Source organism: Heloderma suspectum, chromosome 1 (genome assembly GCF_057233095.1).
Source record: "Heloderma suspectum isolate Gila_16-S chromosome 1, 16-S_ref, whole genome shotgun sequence".
NCBI lineage: Eukaryota > Metazoa > Chordata > Lepidosauria > Squamata > Helodermatidae > Heloderma > Heloderma suspectum.
In genome coordinates, this window is record NC_139458.1 from 25,973,122 (window position 1) to 25,993,428 (window position 20,307).

The 20,307-nt window shown below is 45.6% G+C and overlaps 1 protein-coding gene across 7 annotated transcripts in view; it reads right to left on the reverse strand.

Annotated features, from left to right (window-relative positions):
• Positions 1 to 20,307, reverse strand: part of EVL (Enah/Vasp-like) — a 241,172-nt gene that overhangs the window by 13,895 nt on the left and 206,970 nt on the right. For 6 of the 7 annotated variants that reach the window (XM_084838859.1, XM_084838889.1, XM_084838839.1 and 3 more), the window contains exons 4-7: positions 18,302 to 18,365; positions 13,683 to 13,747; positions 2,469 to 2,689; positions 384 to 499 (exon numbers count right to left, since the gene is read on the reverse strand). In XM_084838859.1, coding sequence (XP_084694985.1) covers positions 384 to 499; positions 2,469 to 2,689; positions 13,683 to 13,747; positions 18,302 to 18,365 — 466 coding nt within the window. Of the gene's footprint in view, positions 1 to 383; positions 500 to 2,468; positions 2,690 to 11,264; positions 12,162 to 13,682; positions 13,748 to 18,301; positions 18,366 to 20,307 lie in introns of all 7 variants that reach the window. The other variant, XM_084838898.1, reaches the window with a different exon arrangement.

A 20,307-nucleotide genomic window follows, 5' to 3' on the forward strand; every position in this document is an offset into this window, starting at 1 on the left:
GTATTGCTCTAACAGTCAGGAAGTTTTTCCTGATGTTCAGCCGGAAAACCCACACCAGACAGCAAATAAACCATATAGCAAAGCAGCAACCGTGGTTATTTTTCTTGAGTCAACACTGACATTCATATCTTGAAAACGGTAGGGAGAAAACGATCCTTGCTTCGAAAGCCTCCCAGGACAACCACTCTGATCTTGTTACAGGAGCGGTTAGCCGCTGGAGTCCCCTGGACTGAAGCAGGCCCACAGTGTGCCAAACCCTGTCCCTCCCTCCTCTCTAGGCTTCTTGAAACTGTTGGGGAAGACAGGCACAGGCAGTGCCTCTCACAGAGAAGGCAAACTATTCAACCTCTCAATTCCTGTAGGCAGAAGTCAAAACCACCAACCTTTTTGCCAGTAGTTTATTCATTTCTTCCATTAGTCCTCCTCCTCCACTACTTGTTCGATTGGCATCGCTCTTGGAAGCCCCACTGGGACTAGAACCTCCTGACACATCCTCTGGCTTTTAAGACAGAAGTTAGCACTTTAGATCTCCTGCACACTGAGAATCAGATTTCGCTGCTGAGCAGAGAAAGGGGGCATAAAATCTAAAGGATTAAGGGCAATGGACACTTCCAAGAAGACAATGGCTGAAACACAAGATGAGACTCCTGGTGGATTTTTTTGATATTGCTTTACTATTTGACTGCTGGAGCAGAACTTTGATGGGATGCTGCTAACATCTGATGGATTGATTTTGTTGGTTAGTGTTGGCTGCATTGTATGTGTGCTTGTGTGTGTTGGCAATGAAATAATGCAATGTATGTCCATTTTGCAGAGACTGACAGTTGAACTCACTGGGCTGGATCTGGATTTAGTCATACTTACAGTAGCCCCACTGAAATCACTGAGACTTACTTAAGTTAGTCATGACTAAGATGTCCCATGGATTTCACTGGGTAAGCATGACCAGATTTGGATCCACCCCAATAAAGCCAGCACCTAAATTCTAAACATATATTGGGCCAGTTTGGACATCATGAGAAGCCATACTGAAAATAAGTTATGATGGGTTGGTTGTTCGCTCACTCACCCACGTTACTCCTGGCGGACAATCAGGTGCTCTGCTTTGTTTCCCCCTTACTCCTCCCGTCTGCTCCTGGCATGTATCCCATGGGCCTTTGCAGCACAACCACATCAGCCTACTCGCCAAGGAGCACAACTGCTCGTTGGTGGAGTATGCGCTCATTAGCGGAGTAGAATTTATTTTGCAGTTTTTTTCACTTCTGCGGAGATTGCGCATATTTAATGTCATTTTTTTTCACCTTCGAGGAGAGTTGTGCAAATTTAACATTTTAAAGAATCTTTCAGCCAGATTTGCACAAATAATGATTGCATTGCAGCAAATTTGCACAAATCTCTCCAGGGGGGGAAAATAATGCTAAATATGCACAAAGAACATGAAATTTGTGCAAATCTCCCCGAAGGTGAGGAAAATATAACGCTAAATGTGCTCAAATCTCCCAAAGGTGAAAACAATATTAAATTTACGCAAATCTTCCTGAAGGTGGAAAAAAAGGAGCTGCTATCTAGGGAGGTGATGAAGTGGAGGAGTAGACTGAGTAGTACCATTTTAGGATGTAATGGGGATAGTGTTAGTGAGACCGCAAGGGGAACCCAGTGTTTTCACTGCTCTTGCCAGGCAGCTCTGTAGCCCTTTCCGATAAGCTACGGACAAGCCATCAGGACAGGTTCGCATGTCACGAGGAGCCGCTCTAGATACAAGCCACCCTGAACAACACAGCAACAAGCCATGGGTTGTCAGGGTGGCTTGTGTGTGGTTAACAAACCATGCTGAGGAAACCATGATTGGTTCGGACATCATGACAATCCACCCTGAAACAAACAAGGCTGACAACCCACCGTGTGAAACAGGTCTATGTGAATGTCAGCCCTGCTGAGGTAAGCTCAGCTTACTTCAGCTCAGCTTACTTCCATGTTACAGCTACAATCTACAGTGTAAATGTGACACACACTTATTTATTGTCCTGAGTTCCTGTGTTTAAAAATGGGCAGCATCCAACAGGGCCACTCTGGCTCCACTGTTTCTATTGAGCTCACAGGAGTGACCATTTGCACAACAGGCGTTTCACGCTTCAAAAAATAACCCTGGAAACAAGTGGAAATGCTCGTTTCCTTCTGTGAACTCCACTGACATGCCTCGTTCAGGAAATGAGTGCTTCTGCTTTTTCCCGGTTATTTTAGACGCATGAAAGCCTCGCTGGGCAAGCGGTCCCTCTGCAAAGCACATAGGCACAATAGGATATGACCCACAGGCACAAAACTTGCAGGTGCTGCACGTGAGTTGATGGCAGCCAGAGACTTGCCTACACTCATCCGAAGAAATTAATGGCAGACCTGAGATTTGAAAACCAGGATTTCTAGGTCCCAGCTTGAGCGCCTAACTGCTGTGCCGCAACAAGCACCCTTACCCGTTGTACTCTCCTTAGTTTGGCACCAGCCAGAGCTGCCGCTAGTCCTGACACTGATCCGTCGTCGGTGCTACTTCCTCCACCCCCTGCTGGCAGCGGGGGAGGCGGAGGGGGCGCAGTTCCTGTAGGCGGGGGTGGTGGGGGCGGTGGAGGGGGCGGTCCGCCGGACGAAGTGGGTATTCCAGCAGCAGCAGAGGGGTGACCTGGTGGAAGGACGGGGCCTGGAAACATGAAGAAGAATAATTCAGGAATCACAAGGTATTTTCTTGCTCCGGTTCCCCCGCTAATGAATGCCTGTGCCAGTGGCAAGTAGGCAAAACAACGGCCAGCAGAGAAATCACATCTAGGGTGCTCACAGACTGCCAGATGAACAATACATGCTGAACACATCAACAGTACACTGCCATCCCATTAGACCCCTTGAGAAATAATCTGGGCCTTGAGTAAGCCAACAATACACCTCCCACTGCCACCACCAGCCAGCATCTCTTTCCCTAATTTTTGGCCTTGGGATGCTTCCGTCGCTTTGGGCTCTGCTGGGGAAGGGGAAGGCTGCAATTGAGCCTGCAAGTCGGGTTGTGATTCCTCCTTCCTTACTCAGCTCTTAATCCCCCTTTTTGGGATGCTCAGCAAATTTCTCATTTTGTGGCTTGCTAAGTAGCCCTCAAAGGGGGATCTTGTTCTCTCATGGGCTCGCAGGGAAAAACACAGATGCAAATGGTGTAGGGGACGCCACTTGCGGCCGTAAAGCCCTTAGTTTAACCTAATCGCAGCCACTGACGGCTGCATTTAGGTTAATCTAAGAGCTTTACGGCTGCAAGTGGCATCCACTATGCCATTTGCGTCCGGAGTCATTCCTCAGTGATAAGGCATGGCAATGGCAGCGGAATTGCCACGGAGTAGAGCCAGCTCACAAGGATTCCGGGGGGAGGAACGGATCGCCTCCCCATGTGGGCAGATTCCCAGAGGACCAAAAGGTTGGGAATCCGCCCATCCCTATCTCCAGTGTGGGAGAGCGCACTACCTCCCTAGGTAATCGGTTCCATTGTCGTATTGCTCTAACAGTCAGGACGTTTTTCCTGATGTTCAGCCGGAATCTGGCTTCCTGTCACTTGAGCCCATTATTCCGTGTCCTGCACTCTGGGATGATCGAGAAGAGATCCTGGCCTTCCTCTCTGTGACAACCTCTCAAGTACTTGAAGAGCGCTATCCTATCTCCCCTCAGTCTTCTCGTCTCAAGGCTAAACATGCCCTGATCAGAATGTCAGGTCATATGTAGGCAATTCTAATAGAAAAGAAAGTTTCCTCCTATGCAAGCACCGGGTCATTACTGACCCCTGGAGGGACGCCACTTGCGCTGGCGTTTTCATGGCAGACCATAGCGGGGTGGTTTGCCATTGCCTTCCCCAGTCGTGACTACCTTTCCCCCAGCAAGCTGGGTACTCATTTTACCGACCTCAGAAGGATGGAAGGCTGAGTCGACCTGAGCTGGCTACCTGAGAGCCAGCTTCCACTGGGATCTAACTCAGGTCGTAGAGAGAGTTTCGGTTGCAATACTGCCGCCTACCACTCTGTGCCACACGAGGTTCATAGGCAATTCTAATACAGGGCTGTAGAAAGACCCATTTCAAAACTTAAGGGATCTGATGGGACACACTACATATGGGACACGATGCAAACATTGTGTGTGCAGGAAGCACAGCTGTCACAGCACCAATTATGCATTAGTCCTTCAGACAAAGGAGAATCACAAGGATCCCACTGCACAGGTGACGAAAAAAAATGACTTGTTCAATCACATCACATCTTTAATTATAATAATTACACATTTGGAACACCATACCTGAAACACGTCTCTCCTAGCCTCCATCTTGATCCATCCAAGAGTCATGGCCTCTCACCTAGTTGCCATATTTATCTGAACTATCCTACATGAAGTATGCCCATTCTAAAATTTCTGGAATATTGCTCATGCATGAAAATTGCCAGGCCAGTCCTCCCCAACATGGTGTCCTCCAGATGTGTTGGCCACGCTGGCTGTGAGTGATACGAGTTGTAGTCCAACACATCCAGAGGCACATGGTTGGGGAAATGTTACCTCAAGTGTACAATCCCTTACATTGGATAAGTTATCTAGACTTAAATCACTGAAAGATGTGTCCACACAAGTCCTTCTAAATCACTCCAATAAAGTAGATTTCATACATTTTTTAGCCAACTGAACCTGATTTCTTGCCCAATCATTTGTACACTTGGGGCCTCTGCATTTCATGACAGGCACAACTAAATGGTATTTGGTTGGCCACTGTGGGAAAGAGGTCGCTGGATTAGACAAACCTTTGGTCAGATCCAACAGGATTCTAATATATGTGCAAAAAAATGTCCTCATATCCCTCTTAAATCTACATTATTCCAAGTTTGTAATAGCCTCTCGCTTGGTCACCTGGGGCAGGTCGGAATTGCTTCCAAGTGACCAGGTGTGGGGCACTTTTAAAAAGTTGGGTCTTTTAGGCTACAAATCACTAACATAGGTAAGCGTAGCCAGGCAAGCTAGTAAAAATGTTGACAATAGCAGCTTTGGCAGATGTATTTGCAAGGTTACATTCCACCTCCTCCAGTTTAAATACATCCCTTTCCCTATTTTTCTTAATGGCAAATGATATGAAAACCTTTCTACATGTCCTTTATAGTCGTCTTTTATATTGTATCATGAACGAATATTTATTTTCCAATATTTGATGCCACCCTGTTGCCCACAACCTCCATCTTTTCTTGAGGTTGAATATTCCTGATTTGGAACACTATCCCAGTTCCTTCAACATCTCTTTAAATATCTTATAAGTGAAATCATAATTGTCTTTTTTAGTACTTTTCTCTGAACTTTGCTCCATTCCTCCACCCCCATCATTTTCTTTAAAATATAATAATCAGAAATGAAGACAATGATTTAGCTGAGATATAATGAATGCTATTGTTGAAATATTACTTCCTGGTTGTGAAAACCATGCTGTTACCATACCTCAAGATTCTGAGCAAACATGAGCAGTTGTGGAAGGGGTGGGAGAGAAAAAATGCTATATATATATATATATATATATATATATATATATAGTAGCGGTGTCTTTTTTTTCCTTGCAAGCACTGGCTTGTTCAAGCTTGCGATCTATAATAACATAAATGTTACTTTCAGCAGCTCCTCTACTTAATCTACGATTCTCCATTCTGCATGTGTGCATTTTTCCCTAAGCGAATTTCTTCTCATATGATCAGATTAATTTCTTCCTGTCTACAGCTTCCTTTCTTTTGACAGTTAAATCACCTCGAACTCTAATCTGCCAAAGTGTTTGAAATTCCTCCTAATTTGTGGTTATCTTCCAATCGATAAAGTATACTCTTTCCTTTTCCATCCAAGCCTGCAATAAAAGGTAATACAGATCTACGCTTAACAGACTACAGATCCCTCCAAGTGAAAACTCCCAATTTCTCCCTTCGGGCAATATCCAACCTCTAGTGCAATGGTTTCAGAAATATCCAGAAACAAGCGTCGACACTCATTTCCAAGCGTCAACACTCATTTCCAGAATGGAGTTCCACTGACGTGCTCTGTTCTGGAAATGAGCACTGATGCTAATTTCCAAGATCGTTTTTTGGACCCACTCGTTCCTGTTGCCCAAGGGGTCGGTTCCGCTTACACAAGAGAACCAGCGGAAGCACACTGCCAGTATAGGATACTGCCCTTTGAATTTAGTTTCTTAGGCCACTGTCTGCGTAGCCACCATTTGGTTGTCTTTTCTGGCATGTATTTTCTGACCTTATTTAAGAAAACATTACACTAAAGCTCAGAGTTTGGCCACATGCAGGGTGGCCGTTTATGAATCACCAAAAAGAGGACAAAGGAGGACAGCAATGTGCGTATGCTAATTTATATGTGTAGATACAAATTTAGAAATAATTATTATAATTTAAATAGAAATACAGTACATCTCACCATGGTGTGGAAGCCTGTGACTATGGGACCTGTGTTCCTGTCTGTTCAGCCTGCTGTTCAGGGGCTAACTGTTGATGGACAACAGTTCTTACGGTTCTTTATTTTTTAAGTGGAATTGGACTGGGCAGACCTTGAAACAGAGGATGCCTTCAAATAGAGGACTTCCCATGGCAGCGCTTCAAACAGAGGAATATCCTCTGTAAAAGAGAACACATGGCCACCCTCGAACTGGAGAAAGCTATTTCAGTTGTGCTCTGCCCCCTCCCCCCCAAAAGCAGACTTCCCTTCCCGCTCTATATGACCAACTGCCCTGACCCCCTTATTTCGGTCATGGTTCTCTGTGACCTGAGATGAAGAGGTTACTTACATGGAACTGTAGTTCTTTGAGTGGTTGTCTGTGAACTCACACCCATGAGTTATGCACCTGCACAGACCAGTCATTCAGAACATTCTAGAGCTGAGCAGAGCTTTAGGCCAGAGTCTTGACCACCCTCCCTGTGCACACTCCAGGGTGTGGCTCCTGTCTCCCAGACCTTTTCCTGGTCTGCCACAGCAGAGGGACAAATTAAGAAGTGAGGAGGAGGGTGGGTTGTATGAGTTCACGGATGACCCCTTGAAAAACTACAATTACAGGTAAGCAACCTGCCCTTCTTCTTTGTGGTCTCTGTGGTTCACACACAGTGGTGAATGATAAGCGAAACACTCACCAGAAGGAGGGAGATGTCATGCCAAAACTGTAAAGAGAACCGCTCGGCCAAAGGCTGCATCTGCATGAGCTCTGGCGACCAGGTGAGTGAGTGATGAAAGTGGATGGCTGAGCCCAGATTGCTATGCTGCACAGCTGTTGAAGCAGGACAACCTGGAGAAAAACTCCAGACAATACCATAGCCCTAGCTGAATGGCTGTGGATATCTTGGAGAGCTGGGAGACGAGTGAGTTGGTATGTCACTTAGCACAATGCTGTGAAGACACAGGGAGCCTTTCTACATGAGGCATTTCTTGTGCGCTCTTGATTCCTCCAAAACGGTAGTTTACGGGTGTTTTACACAATGATGTCATCCTGCAGAGGCTCTCCCATTCTTTGAAACCATTTTCGCATTCTTTGGGGTTTTTTAAATCAAGGGAAGTCTGGAATATCCGGGAATGGCAGAATGGAACTCTAGTGTAGTTGTGCAATTTCACTTTATCACAGCACCACCTAGAGGTTACATAATGGAACATAAAGAAGGCAGAGAAGGAAAAAACCTGGAAAAAAAAAACATGTGTAGAGGATCTGATCTTAATCCCACAAAGAATCTGGAAACAGAAGCCTGAGTAAAGTAGTGGGTTAAAAGCCTCATGTAAAAAAGCTCAGGGTGCCTTTTTCTTGGACCAGAGTAGCATATGAAAAAATGAGAGGAGGCCCTGAAGAATGTTGTGCATTGCAAGTAGAGGGAGAGGGCTCTCCGAACATCAAGCAAGTAAAGCTTAACCTCCAACGGGGAGGTAGGGTGAGGGAGAAACACTGGCAAAACTATGTCCTGAGACAAGTAAAATTGTGAGACCACTTTTGGGAGAGAGGAAATGTCTGGTTGCAGGACCCCTTTATCCCTGTGGAAGATTAATGCCAGAGTGCGCAGAACTCGCCTGCTCTACGCACTGAGGTGATGGCAGTGAGAAAGGCTACTTTCATATTGAGTAGGTGAAAGTCAGCTGCAGGCATCAGTTCGAAGGGCTTGGCCGTTAGCTGAGTAAGAAAGACTGACAGGCTCCATGCTGGAACAGGTGCTGTGGCGGGTGGGTAGATGTTGGCCAGTCCCTTGAGGAAGCGCTTGACATCCAGGTGTGAGTAGAGAAAGAGGCCCTCAGTGCTGGCGTGATTAGCAAAAATTGCAGCCAAGCATATATGGAGTGAAGAGAGTGCCACCCTCTGGCTTTGAGAGAGAGGAGGAAGTCACACTCCAGGGAAAGGTCACAGGTCTCTGGCTGATGTCACTGGGGTTGGTGCCAACATGAAGGTGACCTGTCATCATAGCAGTAGAGTGGGGGAGATCAGGAGTAGTAGGAACAACAATGATAATCAAATAGGAGGTTGTGACGGTGGTGCAGAAAGCTCAAGGAAACAGCTGATGTTGGTGAGACTTCTCAGTACTAAGAGGATCAGAAGAGGTGTCTGTGTGAAGAAGTGATGGCGCGGTGTGACAACGGACCAATTGCGGTGGGGAATTTCCCTTGTTTTCATCTTCTGATACTGATCCGATGCATTGGATCTCATTGGATGCGTGACGACCAGGTTGAAATTTCTCCAAAATGGGACCTCGGCCAAGGTGGCAGCACTACAGGTGATAACTCTGGCTGTGAAGACAAGGAAGCTGATAATGGAGAAGCTGATGATTCGCCATCGAATTTGATCCTACGGGCCTTCTTATTTTTAGATTTTGGTCCTAGCCCTGTTGCTGTTGGGTGCCTATTACGGGCCTTTGCTGGTTTAGCCCCATCAGCCCAGATGATCAATCCTGATGCTTCAGGATTGGGTTGGAGTGCCAACAACGGGGGCAGGCCATGAGGTTCGGTCGACTCTGGTTCTGCTTGCAGCGTGGCTTGTGCAGGGGGAACTGTGCCATGGCTCCCTCCATATAGGGTGGAACTGAGGTGAATAGTAGGGAAATTAGTGGCACCGGTTTTGTGCAAACAGCTGAGGCAGTATGAAGCAGCCGGTTCTTTGCCACTAAATCTGCAGCCTGTAGGCCTACTCCCACAACAGGGCACAAAGACGAGCCATTCTGTTACTTCTGGCCTGTCTTGTAAAGCAGGGGTCCCCAACCCCCGGGCTGTGGACTGGTACCGGTCCGTGGCCTGTTAGGGACCAGGCCGCAGTAGGGGTGTGGGAACCCCCCCTAACCTTGGGTCCGCGGGGGGCGGGGGAGGCGATCTGTCCCTCCTCCCCGCCCCGGAATCCTCGCTGGACCTGGCTGGCTCTGCTCCGCGACAGGTCTGTGGAGCTGCTGGCCGGCTCTGGCCCTGTTCTTTGCAGTAATAGCCTATTACTGCAAAGAACAGGGACATAAATGGTGTCCGCTATGCGGACGCCATTTGCGTCCCAGCGGCTGGAAGTCCTCCCCTGGCCGGCAGCTCCGTGGCGAGTCCAGGGCTGATGAGGATTCCGGGCAGGGGACGGACTGATGAGGATTCCGGGCAGGGATCGCCCCCCCCGCAGACCCAAGGTAAGGGGGGTTCCCATACCCCTACTGCAGCCCGGTCCCATCCCCCACCCCCCCGTTCTGTGGAAAAATGGTCTTCTATGGACTGGTCCCTGGTCCCAAAAAGGTTGGGGACTGCTGTTGTAAAGGTCTGGCAATGCATGCAGGAGACGACTCAAATGTCCTTCACCCAGTCAGAGAAGGCACAAGGAGTGACTGTCTGTTGGTGGTATCTTCCAGCCACATCAGGTACGCTTCTTGAAGAAGGCCTTGGAGGCTGTGCACCCCCGAAGGGGATGACAATGACAGGCAAAATGAAGTAAAAATACAGGTTCTTTCTTTCTTTAAGGAAAGAAGACGCATGAAACACGGAGAATGTTCCAAACGCTGCTGCTCACCGACTGTGAGCCACGCCCTGGAGCACGCACAGAGGGGGTGGGTGGAATTCCCACCTAAAGCTCAGCTCAGCTCTAGAATATTCCGAATGACTCTTCTGCGCTGGTGCATAAGCCATGTGTGTGAGTCACAAGAGACCACGCAGAAGAAGGGCTATTTGACAAATGCAAATCCAGAGCTCTGCTGGTAGTGTCAAGATAAACAACCACACTACTTAGCATTTATATATTGCTTTAGTGTTTGAAATGCTAAGCCCTACACCAATCTTGCAAGGTAGGTCAGTATTATTTAGTTAGATATTGCAGATGGTGGCTTGCTTAAGTGACTTCATAGCGTAAGTAAGATTTGAACCATAAACGCCATCATTTACAGCTCAGCATCTTATGTTGTTTTGGTTTACTTGCCCTAAACCACATTCAACTAAATGCATGAGGGTGTGTATATGTGGTGACATCTCCATGACAGGTTCTGCCCCCAGTCCACAGGCGCTCTATTCAGCCATTCCGTGAACATTTATTTTACTTTATTTATCTGTTTATTTATTAAAATTCGCCCTTCATAAAAATACTAGGGCAGGTAATGACAGTGTTAAAATAACAACAGCCATCAAATGCAATAAACACATAGAAAACCAATTAAAACAACCAGTATTAAGAGTGGTTGCAGCAGTAACTCACCACTTATAAATGCCTCGGCAAACAGATGTGGCTTAGCCTGGGGCTGAAATGTCATTAAAGTTGGTGTTAGGTGTACCTCCTGGGGGAGGGCATTCCAAAGCCAGGATGCCACCACCGAGAAGGCACTATCTAGCATTACCTCCCAATGTATGACCCCAAATGGTGGGACAACTGGGTGGGCCTCCCCCTGCAAACCCTCCCACCCCCTTCTCCAGATATAAGAGCAGAGGCAGGCTGGTACATGTGTAGGTTGGGAGCAGAGCCTGCCTCAGTGAATGTGTGAACAGGGTTTAGGGCTCAAAATTAGTTCTGTGGCTCTACAGTACACCAGTTTTCTAGTTCTCTGAATTGTAGCTTAAGCCCTACATTTAACTATAGGCACTTAACAGTGTTCCTGAAAGACAGATAGAAAAATAGAGCTTTATAACTTGCAGCCTGAAAGATAAAGCCATTGCCTAACTATGGATTTTGATTTTTTTCCCTAATGGACCAACACAACTTGCTATGCTTTTTTGTTTTGTTTTTAAGTTATAATTCTTTCAAATCAAGTACTTACTCAAGTGGGAAATGGTTGATGAAGTCATATAAGGAGGGGTCCTCTTGGACAAATTCACCTCAGACACAGCAGCGTAATGAGGAGGTAATGAAACGAAGTGTGACATGGATGGATAGAGCTGGTGTGGAGAATGAGGCAATTGTTGGGAGGGCTGAGAAAAGGCCTGCATATAGGACCCAGCTGGGCCGGTTACGATGGGTAGATGTGAAACAGACACAGGTTCTAAGTATGAGAAAAAGGACTCGTCTGTTCTCTTTACTTGGGTCCTAGAGGAGCTTAGAGGAATTTGTGTGGCTAAATGTTCTTCACGGTGGCCATTCAGACCTAGTTGAGGTACATTTGCTGAGGCATCTTGGACCACTCTATCTGTAGGCCTTTGGATTCTGCCATTTTGGGCAGGAATCACAGGAAGGACTACTGGAATATGGGGCTGCACGACCAGCCCCTTTTGTACAGGGGATGTCAGGGTCACAGGAGGAGAGGAAGACTGAGGAGAATATGAAAGAGAGGAACGTCTGAGAGGCTGATGAGGGGTGAATGGATAATGGGAAGCAGGGGCAGGAGGAGGTGATAAAGAGATTTGCTTGGTGCTCCATGTCACAGTCTGGTGGCCTGGCCAGGCTGGAGGAAAGGAAGGGCCCAGAGATGGCAGGAACTCGGAGGCAGGATGTCGGTGGCAAAGCAGAGGGGACTCCCTGGGCTCACGAGTGGATCTGAAAGAGGCTTTGCTAGCAGGCTCAGGGAGAGGAGGAGATGCCGATGAAATAACTTTGGCATAAGGAGGAGGAGGAGGAACAATAGCACCGGCGGAAGTGGCAGCATTGTAGTTACTGTAGTCAGGAGGAGGAGACTGGCAGTGGAAAGGGGAGGAAGACACTTTTATCTGAAGGGTAGAAACTGAAAAGGACAGAAAAAGGAGAAAAGAAAGAGAATAAAATGGGTTGATACTGAGGAATGATAGAAGGTACGGTTAGAAGGGGGAAGGAATGAAATGAAAAATAAATCAAAATAAAGGCAATCGTTCACAACAACAACAACAATAAAATAAAGGTTAGTGCAGACATGGGTTTTAAGGATGTCCAGATGAAGTCAGAAAAGTTGCTAATTCTTTTAGTCAAAAGCCAACATGCAACACAGCACAGCATTGGCCTGGTGACTACCAAGTTTTTTAACCAGCAACCAAATAGCCTTTGCTCAAGACCCACCTGTCAAGACTCTACTCAACCAAGACATTGTTCTGTGGATCAAACCATCTGTGCTCTGTTGTCAAAGGTTCACAGTTGTCCATTTATTACTGCTGATTATACTTACACCCCTTTTCCTTTTTTAAAGTTCAGAGCAGCTTACACAGGGACCCCAGTGGTCTCCTATTCAAGCACCAATGAGGCCCACACTTGCTTCGCATTGACAGTCCTAGAGAATCTGATATGCCTTGGCCCAAGGGAGTCTGGTGATTTACCAATGGTGTCCCCGAAACCTCACTGATGAACTCGATCCCCTTTATGCTCAGGGGAAGAGGCAACTGACGTACTGGTCACTGAATCAGTTGAATAGCCAAATACTGTACAGGAATGCCTCTATTCAACCAGTGGTGTGCTGAGTTCAAAATGCTTCTGGTTTGATTGTTAGTTCTTGTGTTAGTTGTGGTTACCATTTTTGTACGGTTGCTTTCCATGCCCCTCCAATAGCTTATGCAACAAGGAGACCACACAGGAGGGGGTATGGTGAAAGCAGTGTGATGTGGTTGATCTCCATGACAGAATAGTCAGTTCCCAGGCTGAGGAGGCCTGTGTGGGAAGTCACAAAGTCATACTCCCTGCACACCCTCCCAATGTGGTCTCCATATTACACATGTTACTGGAGGAGTGTGGGAAGCAGCCACACAGAAGCCTTTAAACTACTAAGAGTATCTTTTCTGTTGCTCTGTAGAACTGTCAAAGTGGGTTCACAGAGATCTACAAGATTAAGATTGTCTTCAGGCTGAGACTAAACACGAGCCCCTCTCACAATATTTGTGTCATGCCTATAGGTAAATGCAGGACAGACTGAGGAAGACGAATAGAATGTAAGTTAACCAATGTGAGTTTTCAATTCACATCACAGGCAATTGAAGCCAAACTCAATTTAATCCTTGGGCGCGAGAGCAACCTACAGAAAATTAGAAACAACTGAAATTGTTTCTGAGTTGCATACTGAGTTGAATTTCACCTCAAATGTCAGTCGTATCTCTGCAGTGGTATCCCTCTTCTATGTACTATTATGCATTACCTTTAGTGTAAATGTTTTCAAACTACAGAATTATAGCAGTGCCCAACAGCTCAAATGGTTTCCATAAAAACACCAGGAGCAGCCAACAGTTAAAAGAGACAAGCAGGGAAAAAGCTTGCCTTGCCTTGCTTGCAAAAGCATGATACGTGCCTGTGGTAGAGGTTCTTCTTTCCAGAGATTCCTGGCGCTGTTGCTGCTGCTGCTCCATTGCCTGCCTAAAACAGAGGAGTTTGAAAAGAATCCAGCTTTAGCTCCTAAAATACATTTTGAGCAAATGCTCCTTAGAATGAGGTAGGCCCAGTTTGGGGCTGGCTTGATAACTACTGCATATCTAACAGAAAACTCTTGGACAAGATAGTAACTACATCAGATTTCATTCACTGACCTGGTTTACATGACACGACAGCCCATCTTGGGTTAATTTACCCTTGAGGAGCTGTGGAGTGTGCCAGCCACCATTATGAATATGCAACCCCCAACCAGGTGTTAATGTAGCAGTGCATTATCTTATTCCCCACTTCAGTGCTAGGAAGATGATATAAGATGTGTTTCCATCAGTCTCGTATATTGTGACTGTACTTTTTATAGAAGCATGCAGTTTTGAGGAACTCCCACCAGAGGGCCTTTTACATCTTAACCATCCTGAAGATTCAGGGTTATAATCTGACCTCTCCTTGGTTAATTAAAAAGCATGAATGACAGTACAGCAGTTTGAACATACATATTAATATGAATACAATATGTCTACCTTTAGAAATTACTCACAACCTGTTAGAAGAGAAAAGGAAGAATCCTTCAATTCTATATATTAAAGAAGGTTCAAATATATGAAGTGGGAATTTGGAGTAGTAAACTTAAAATATATTTTCCAAATACATTTTACACTCTGTTTTAACTAAAATAAAACCTTTTCTTTGTTTTGCAGTGGATCTTCTTAATTTTACTGGGAAAATCCAGTGACAAAAGATGATAAATAAGTTGGGGCATTCTTGATGCAAATTAAATGCATGATTTTACACAATGAAGATTGCTTCTGTAGACTGAACGGAGTGAGCTCAAACAGACCTAAGGTTCAGGAATGGCAAGGAATGTGTACTATTTTCCCATTTAGAATTTAGAGCACTGGAGGCAGTGCAAAACTTCTGCTGTTTTTGGCTTTTCGTATGCCTGCTTTCTGTCTGTGCTCCAATGGTGCTGTGGACCCATGCAGCAATGTGGAACAAACCCTGAGACAAACCCTTGCTAGCTGAAGACTGACACGTAAATCTTTTTCTAATAATAATATGAATAATACAGTGACCTAGCTCCAGGTTTGAATCAACTTGCCTTTTCTTTTTAAACTCAGTAACTTAGGGTGCAATCCTATGCATGTTTAGACAGAAAAAAAGGCCTACAACTCCCAGCATTCCCCAGCCAGCATGGCTGGCTAGGGAATGCTGGGAGTTGTAGGACTTTTTTTTCTTTCTAAACATGCATAGGATTCCTTGTCCATACCTGGTCAAGCTCACAACTGTTTGTTTCTTGACAAGCAGTGATGTGCCAAGATGAGAATTTGGCTCTGTTCACACCTTGGTTTTTTAGCAGAATCATTCTTCTTTCATCGCCGGCTTTCACGGGAGCTTTAAATGACGCTGCTGTTCTGCTGCTGCTATCTCACATCTTTCCCTCCCTCTTCCCGTGTTATCTAAGAACGGGGAAAACCTGGCATTTTCTGTCCTTGTGATTGAAATCGCCATTTTCCCCTGTGTATATTTCCCCTTTAGCGCTTTGACCCTCTTTGTGTGGATGCGTGCTAGGGGGTGTTGCTGGGCGGTGTTGAATAACATTGTCATGACAACAAATTGGTGGGAGGTGGGGCAGGTCACTGACCAACGTTTCCAGTGACCATTTCTACCTCTCTCCCATTCCACTACGGGTGTTTGAACTGTAAAGTGGTTAACCATCCCAAATGTTTCTCTGAGATCCCCCTGCACACAGCAGTGCTTACTTCTGAGCAAACTCCTGTAAGGCTTTCCTTTCCTGGGAGTAAGTGCCATTGAAATCTGTGTGGCTTGCTTCTGAGTAGGAATGAATAGGAGTGCACTGTAAATCTGTAAATAGGAGTAGCAGTCTTAAGGTCTCCCATCTACTTCAATTAGGGATGGCGGAGAATTCCACCACGGACTCCAATGAGGCTGAATTCCAGGGAATTTGGCCTCCAGAGTCCATGGGGGAACGTTCCCACTCACCTCCGCCTCCTGCCGGATCATTGCGGAGCCAAATCCTCCTCGCCAGCAGCTCCATTCCGCAAGCAATATGGCCACCATTGCCGTCCATATCGCTGCGGATGAGAAACAGGAAGTGATCTGGATGCAAATGGCATCCGCCATGCCATTTGCGTCCCTGTTTCTTCTTGCAATAGGCTACGCGTCTGTATTTATGTAGCTATTTACATAGCCTATCGCGTGAAAAAATGTCCCTGCTTTTTCATGCGATAGGCTATGTAAATAGCTGTGTAATCGCATGAAAAAGCAGGGACATTTTTTCACGCGATAGGCTATGTAAATAGCTACATAAATACAGACGCGTAGCCTATCGTAAGAAGAAATAGGGATGCAAATGGCGTAGCGGATGCCATTTGCGTATGGATCACTTCCTGTTTCTCATCCGCAGTGATACGGCATGGCAATGGTGGCCGTATCACTTGTGGAATGGAGCCGGCCGGCGGCTCTGTGGACTCACCGCGGAGTGGAGCTGGCCAGCGAGGATTCCAGGGGGGAGGAACAGATCGCCTCGCCTCCCCCGCGGACCCCCCTGTGGAGCCCAGGTAAGGAGATTCGTACATCCCTAACTTCAATGCATTTACTTTGAACCTCCCCCTCCCATTGACTTCACTGACTGCTTCTTCTCCCTTTTGCTCACTAGACTGATGGGCTTTTTTCCTACCAGGGTGGATGGGGGAGTCTCCCGTCTCAGCTATGCAGGAGAAAGGCTTGACAGTTAGGATTTCAATGGGTATTAAAAGTGCCTTTTCTCCTTCCCTAAATAAATTCATCATGCAGAGCTTGGAATGGTAATTTAGTGGTTTCTTTTGTGTGTTTGTTGTTTTAGATAAGGCAGTAATGGTGAGGTGGTTTTCCATAGTACTCCCTCCCATCTAGCCAGCCATTATCTCTTCTCCTAGCCCACCTTACAGGGTCACTGGGAAGCCAGAATAAGAGGGAAGAGCAAAAACAGCATGTGCGGGGGGCGGGGGGAAGCAAGCCAGGTCTAATGAAGGCGTCCCCCATGAAGCAGTCACCTGGGGGTGGGATGCTGCTAGGGATGGCTTAGTGCATTGACTGTATACAAGTCTGTTTGTGGATTTCTTACTTCTGTAGTTGGGAACCCAGAAATCGGTATACCCTTCAAACTCAGTAGTGCAAGCAATATACTGCATTTAATTCCATCACATACTGACATATTCAGCAGAGAAGGACTAGCAGAGCCAGCAACCTAGGGGTAAGCCACCAAGAAGACTCTCTCTCCCTCGACACAAAGTCGGAGGAAGGACCAGCTCCCATAGCCCACTATCCAGGCCACTAGAAGGGCTTCCGACTTCCCTCCTGCTGTGGAGGAATGGAGGGATGGGCGGAGCCATCAATCATGTTACAGGAACCAATGATCACAGGAGGGGAGGGAGCACGGAGCCAGCAGCCCCCTTCTGTCCTGATTATTCCGTGCAGCTCCACTCAGCCATGAAAAGGTACAGAGTGGAGGGATGCGCTCGGAGAGATGCCTGTATGTAGAGCCGGTATAAATCCTAGAAAGGATCTGGAATCAAAAGGACCGGTTTGTAGTGGGATAAAATGCCAGGTGTGAAGAGAGCCTTTCTCTTGTCAAACACACAGAGAAGAAGTTTGGTCTGAGTCTGCATACAGATGACTGGAGGGAGGAAAAGGGGGAAAGCCATTAGGTTGTTCTCTGTATAATGTGATCCTTCATTGCTAGTTAGAGGTCCAGCACATTAAGCTTTCTAAAGAGGCGTAATAAATAAACTTAAAAAAATTAACCAGATAGCTTATGAACTAATGTTTATTGCTGCATCCCAGCATGCTGTGCAATACCCAAAACTGGTCTTGATTGTTCTAAGTACTTTGATTTTACTACCCACAGTGATTACCCCACCCCTAGCAAAGGCTAATGCTAGACAAGGATTCAAAGAGCCACATTCATGGGCTCTGCCCTCCGCTCTTACAGAGTCAGCCCTATGTACTAATAGAGGAGGAGGCTTGTTTAAAAAAGGAAAAGAAAAAAGCACCGCTGTGTGAGCAGGTCTGTCTCACACATACCTTGGTCTGAGACAGCAATAACATGTAAATATGCAATGCTGCTATGACATGACCTTCATGCTGAGGAATCTTTCCTATGGTGCCTTATATTACGGAATGGAACTGACAGAGGCCAGACTACTACAGTCACAACTGGTAAAATGTTCCGATCAACGGGGGGAGGGGGGAGCACATTGGTTGCCAAAATCCTGATTAATAGATCAGGACTATCAAGCTAAAATTATCACTGATGTCAATGAGATACACTCCATCTATTGTGCCATGTCTCATAAGGCTTTCAAGTGGTTGAACCATAATGGATCTGTACAGTGACACACCTCCTGAATGAATTCAGAGATGTTTTGATGGGGACATTAGTTTAAATAATGACTAACAGCTGTTTTTTAAAAAAAACAAAACAAAACAACAACAACACACAACTTGAATGTGAATTGTTTCTGTGGAGTTTTTGCTCCTTACCTTCTCTGAATTTCCATTTCATCTGGAGAAGGTCCATTTTGAACCTGGCGTTGGGTTGTTGGACCTAGAAGGTATTACAACAACAATGTTATCATTGCAAAGATGATAGGAATATTCCTATGGGATCTGAAGACTAGGAGATTATTCAAGGACTAATTAAACTGGAGTAGTACCCAGTGGCCAGCCATGACACAATGAACCTTCAGAGCCAATGGATTTTGGCTGTGCTGTTGCTATCTCTCTGTTGATGACTAAAAAGCCGATACAGGAAGTATCTGCCACACGGGCGCCACCAAAGACAAGCATTATGGGGCAAGATGCTTGTGCTAAAGGGGACCTATTGCAGGATGCAACTAAGAATTAGGAAAAGAGGCCAGGATTCCCTATCTCATGTTTTCCTTGTAAGGCATGTGAGGGGAAGGGAAAACATGCTGAGGAAAGCTGGTCCAATTCTTCCTCTACAGTGCTCCCCTGTCAGTTCTTCATATATTGCCCTTGTTCAAATTTTTCTACACAGTTCCCAGCTCAAAAAACATACCAAAATGCAAATAAATACAGATTTTAGGATAAAACACGTTAGAAATGCATATTTGCAGAGAAAATGCATTTAGAAATGTGTATTTTGTGAGAAAATATGTTCAAAATACATATTTAAGTATGACTTTTCATTCAGCTTAAAAAAATAATAATCACAGATTAATGTAAAAATGGGATGAAATTGACTTGGAAATGAACACGTGCAAAGCTGACACAGACCAGAAATAGACTGATCCTATAAGGAAAGATGGGTGCAACTTCTCAGACATCGGCGCTTGATGCCAATATTGTTGGAGTCCGATTTGCTTGCTACCACTGGTCCTGTACCATAAGACAGCAGAGCTGACAAACATGACTTTAAAGATGCAGAATTTTAAAAATTCAAATAGCTTCAGGTGGGTCAGCTGATAATTATGAGGACAGCAGGTGAAGAGGGTGAATTTAACCCATTTGTCTCCTGTTACAGACCTGACAACAGTTAAATACAACGACACATTTACTGCCACATCTAGTTTGGCTCTAACTGGGCACTTGTGTGCTTGCATACTTCCATCAAGTAATATGATGGCCTGGTTTGGACATAACACATCTTGGCTTATTAAGCTGAAATATGCATGAGCCTCGTGCCCATGCACTCTGTCCTCACACCACCCTTTCCCTGTGTGGCTTGACTGAAGACTTCTTAACCGTCTTGAATTAATTAAACCTAAGTAATTAAACATTACATCTGAATTGCAAAACTCTGGTTATCAGGTCTGAACCAAATCAGGATCTGAAACCATGGTTTGAAGTTGGTTTCAGATCCTGGTTTGTTCCAAACCCTGTAACTAGAGTTTCTCAGTTTGGATGTAATGTAAAGCTATGGCTAATTAACCAAGGAAATCATCTATTGCAGCACATGGAGTAGAGCGGAGGGAAGGGGTGGCGGGAGGCCCAATGCGCAGGCATATCCTGGCTTAATAAACCGAGATATGTTATGTCTAAACCTGGCCTTCTAGTTTGCTTGTGTGGACCCTTTCAATGAGACACGAAGTCCGAACTCCTATGCATACTTGCCTGCAAATAAGCTCCACTGAGATCAGTGGGACATGCTTCCAGATGAACATGGTTAGGACCGGACTTACAAAATAAGTAAAAGTGAAACCTTTTTAATGGACCATATTTTGCTTAAGACTGTTTGAGACATAAGCAACCACTTCAGATGAAATGAAGTGAATGTGCTATAGAAAAAAAGCCAAGCTTTTATTCTAGTCGACATTTTATTAAACAACAAGAGCTGATGCAGATGCAACACTGCTCCCCTTCTAAATATGATTAGCAAACAGGGAGCCAGTGTCTGAATGTGTGTTGCCTTCCATGCCCTCTCTAAAGCAAATTCCTTCCTTCCCGCTTAACCATGGTTAAGCAGGTCACTGGCACTGATGTTAACCATGGTTAAAGCTAAGGAAAGGCTCCATTTTTTTCAAACT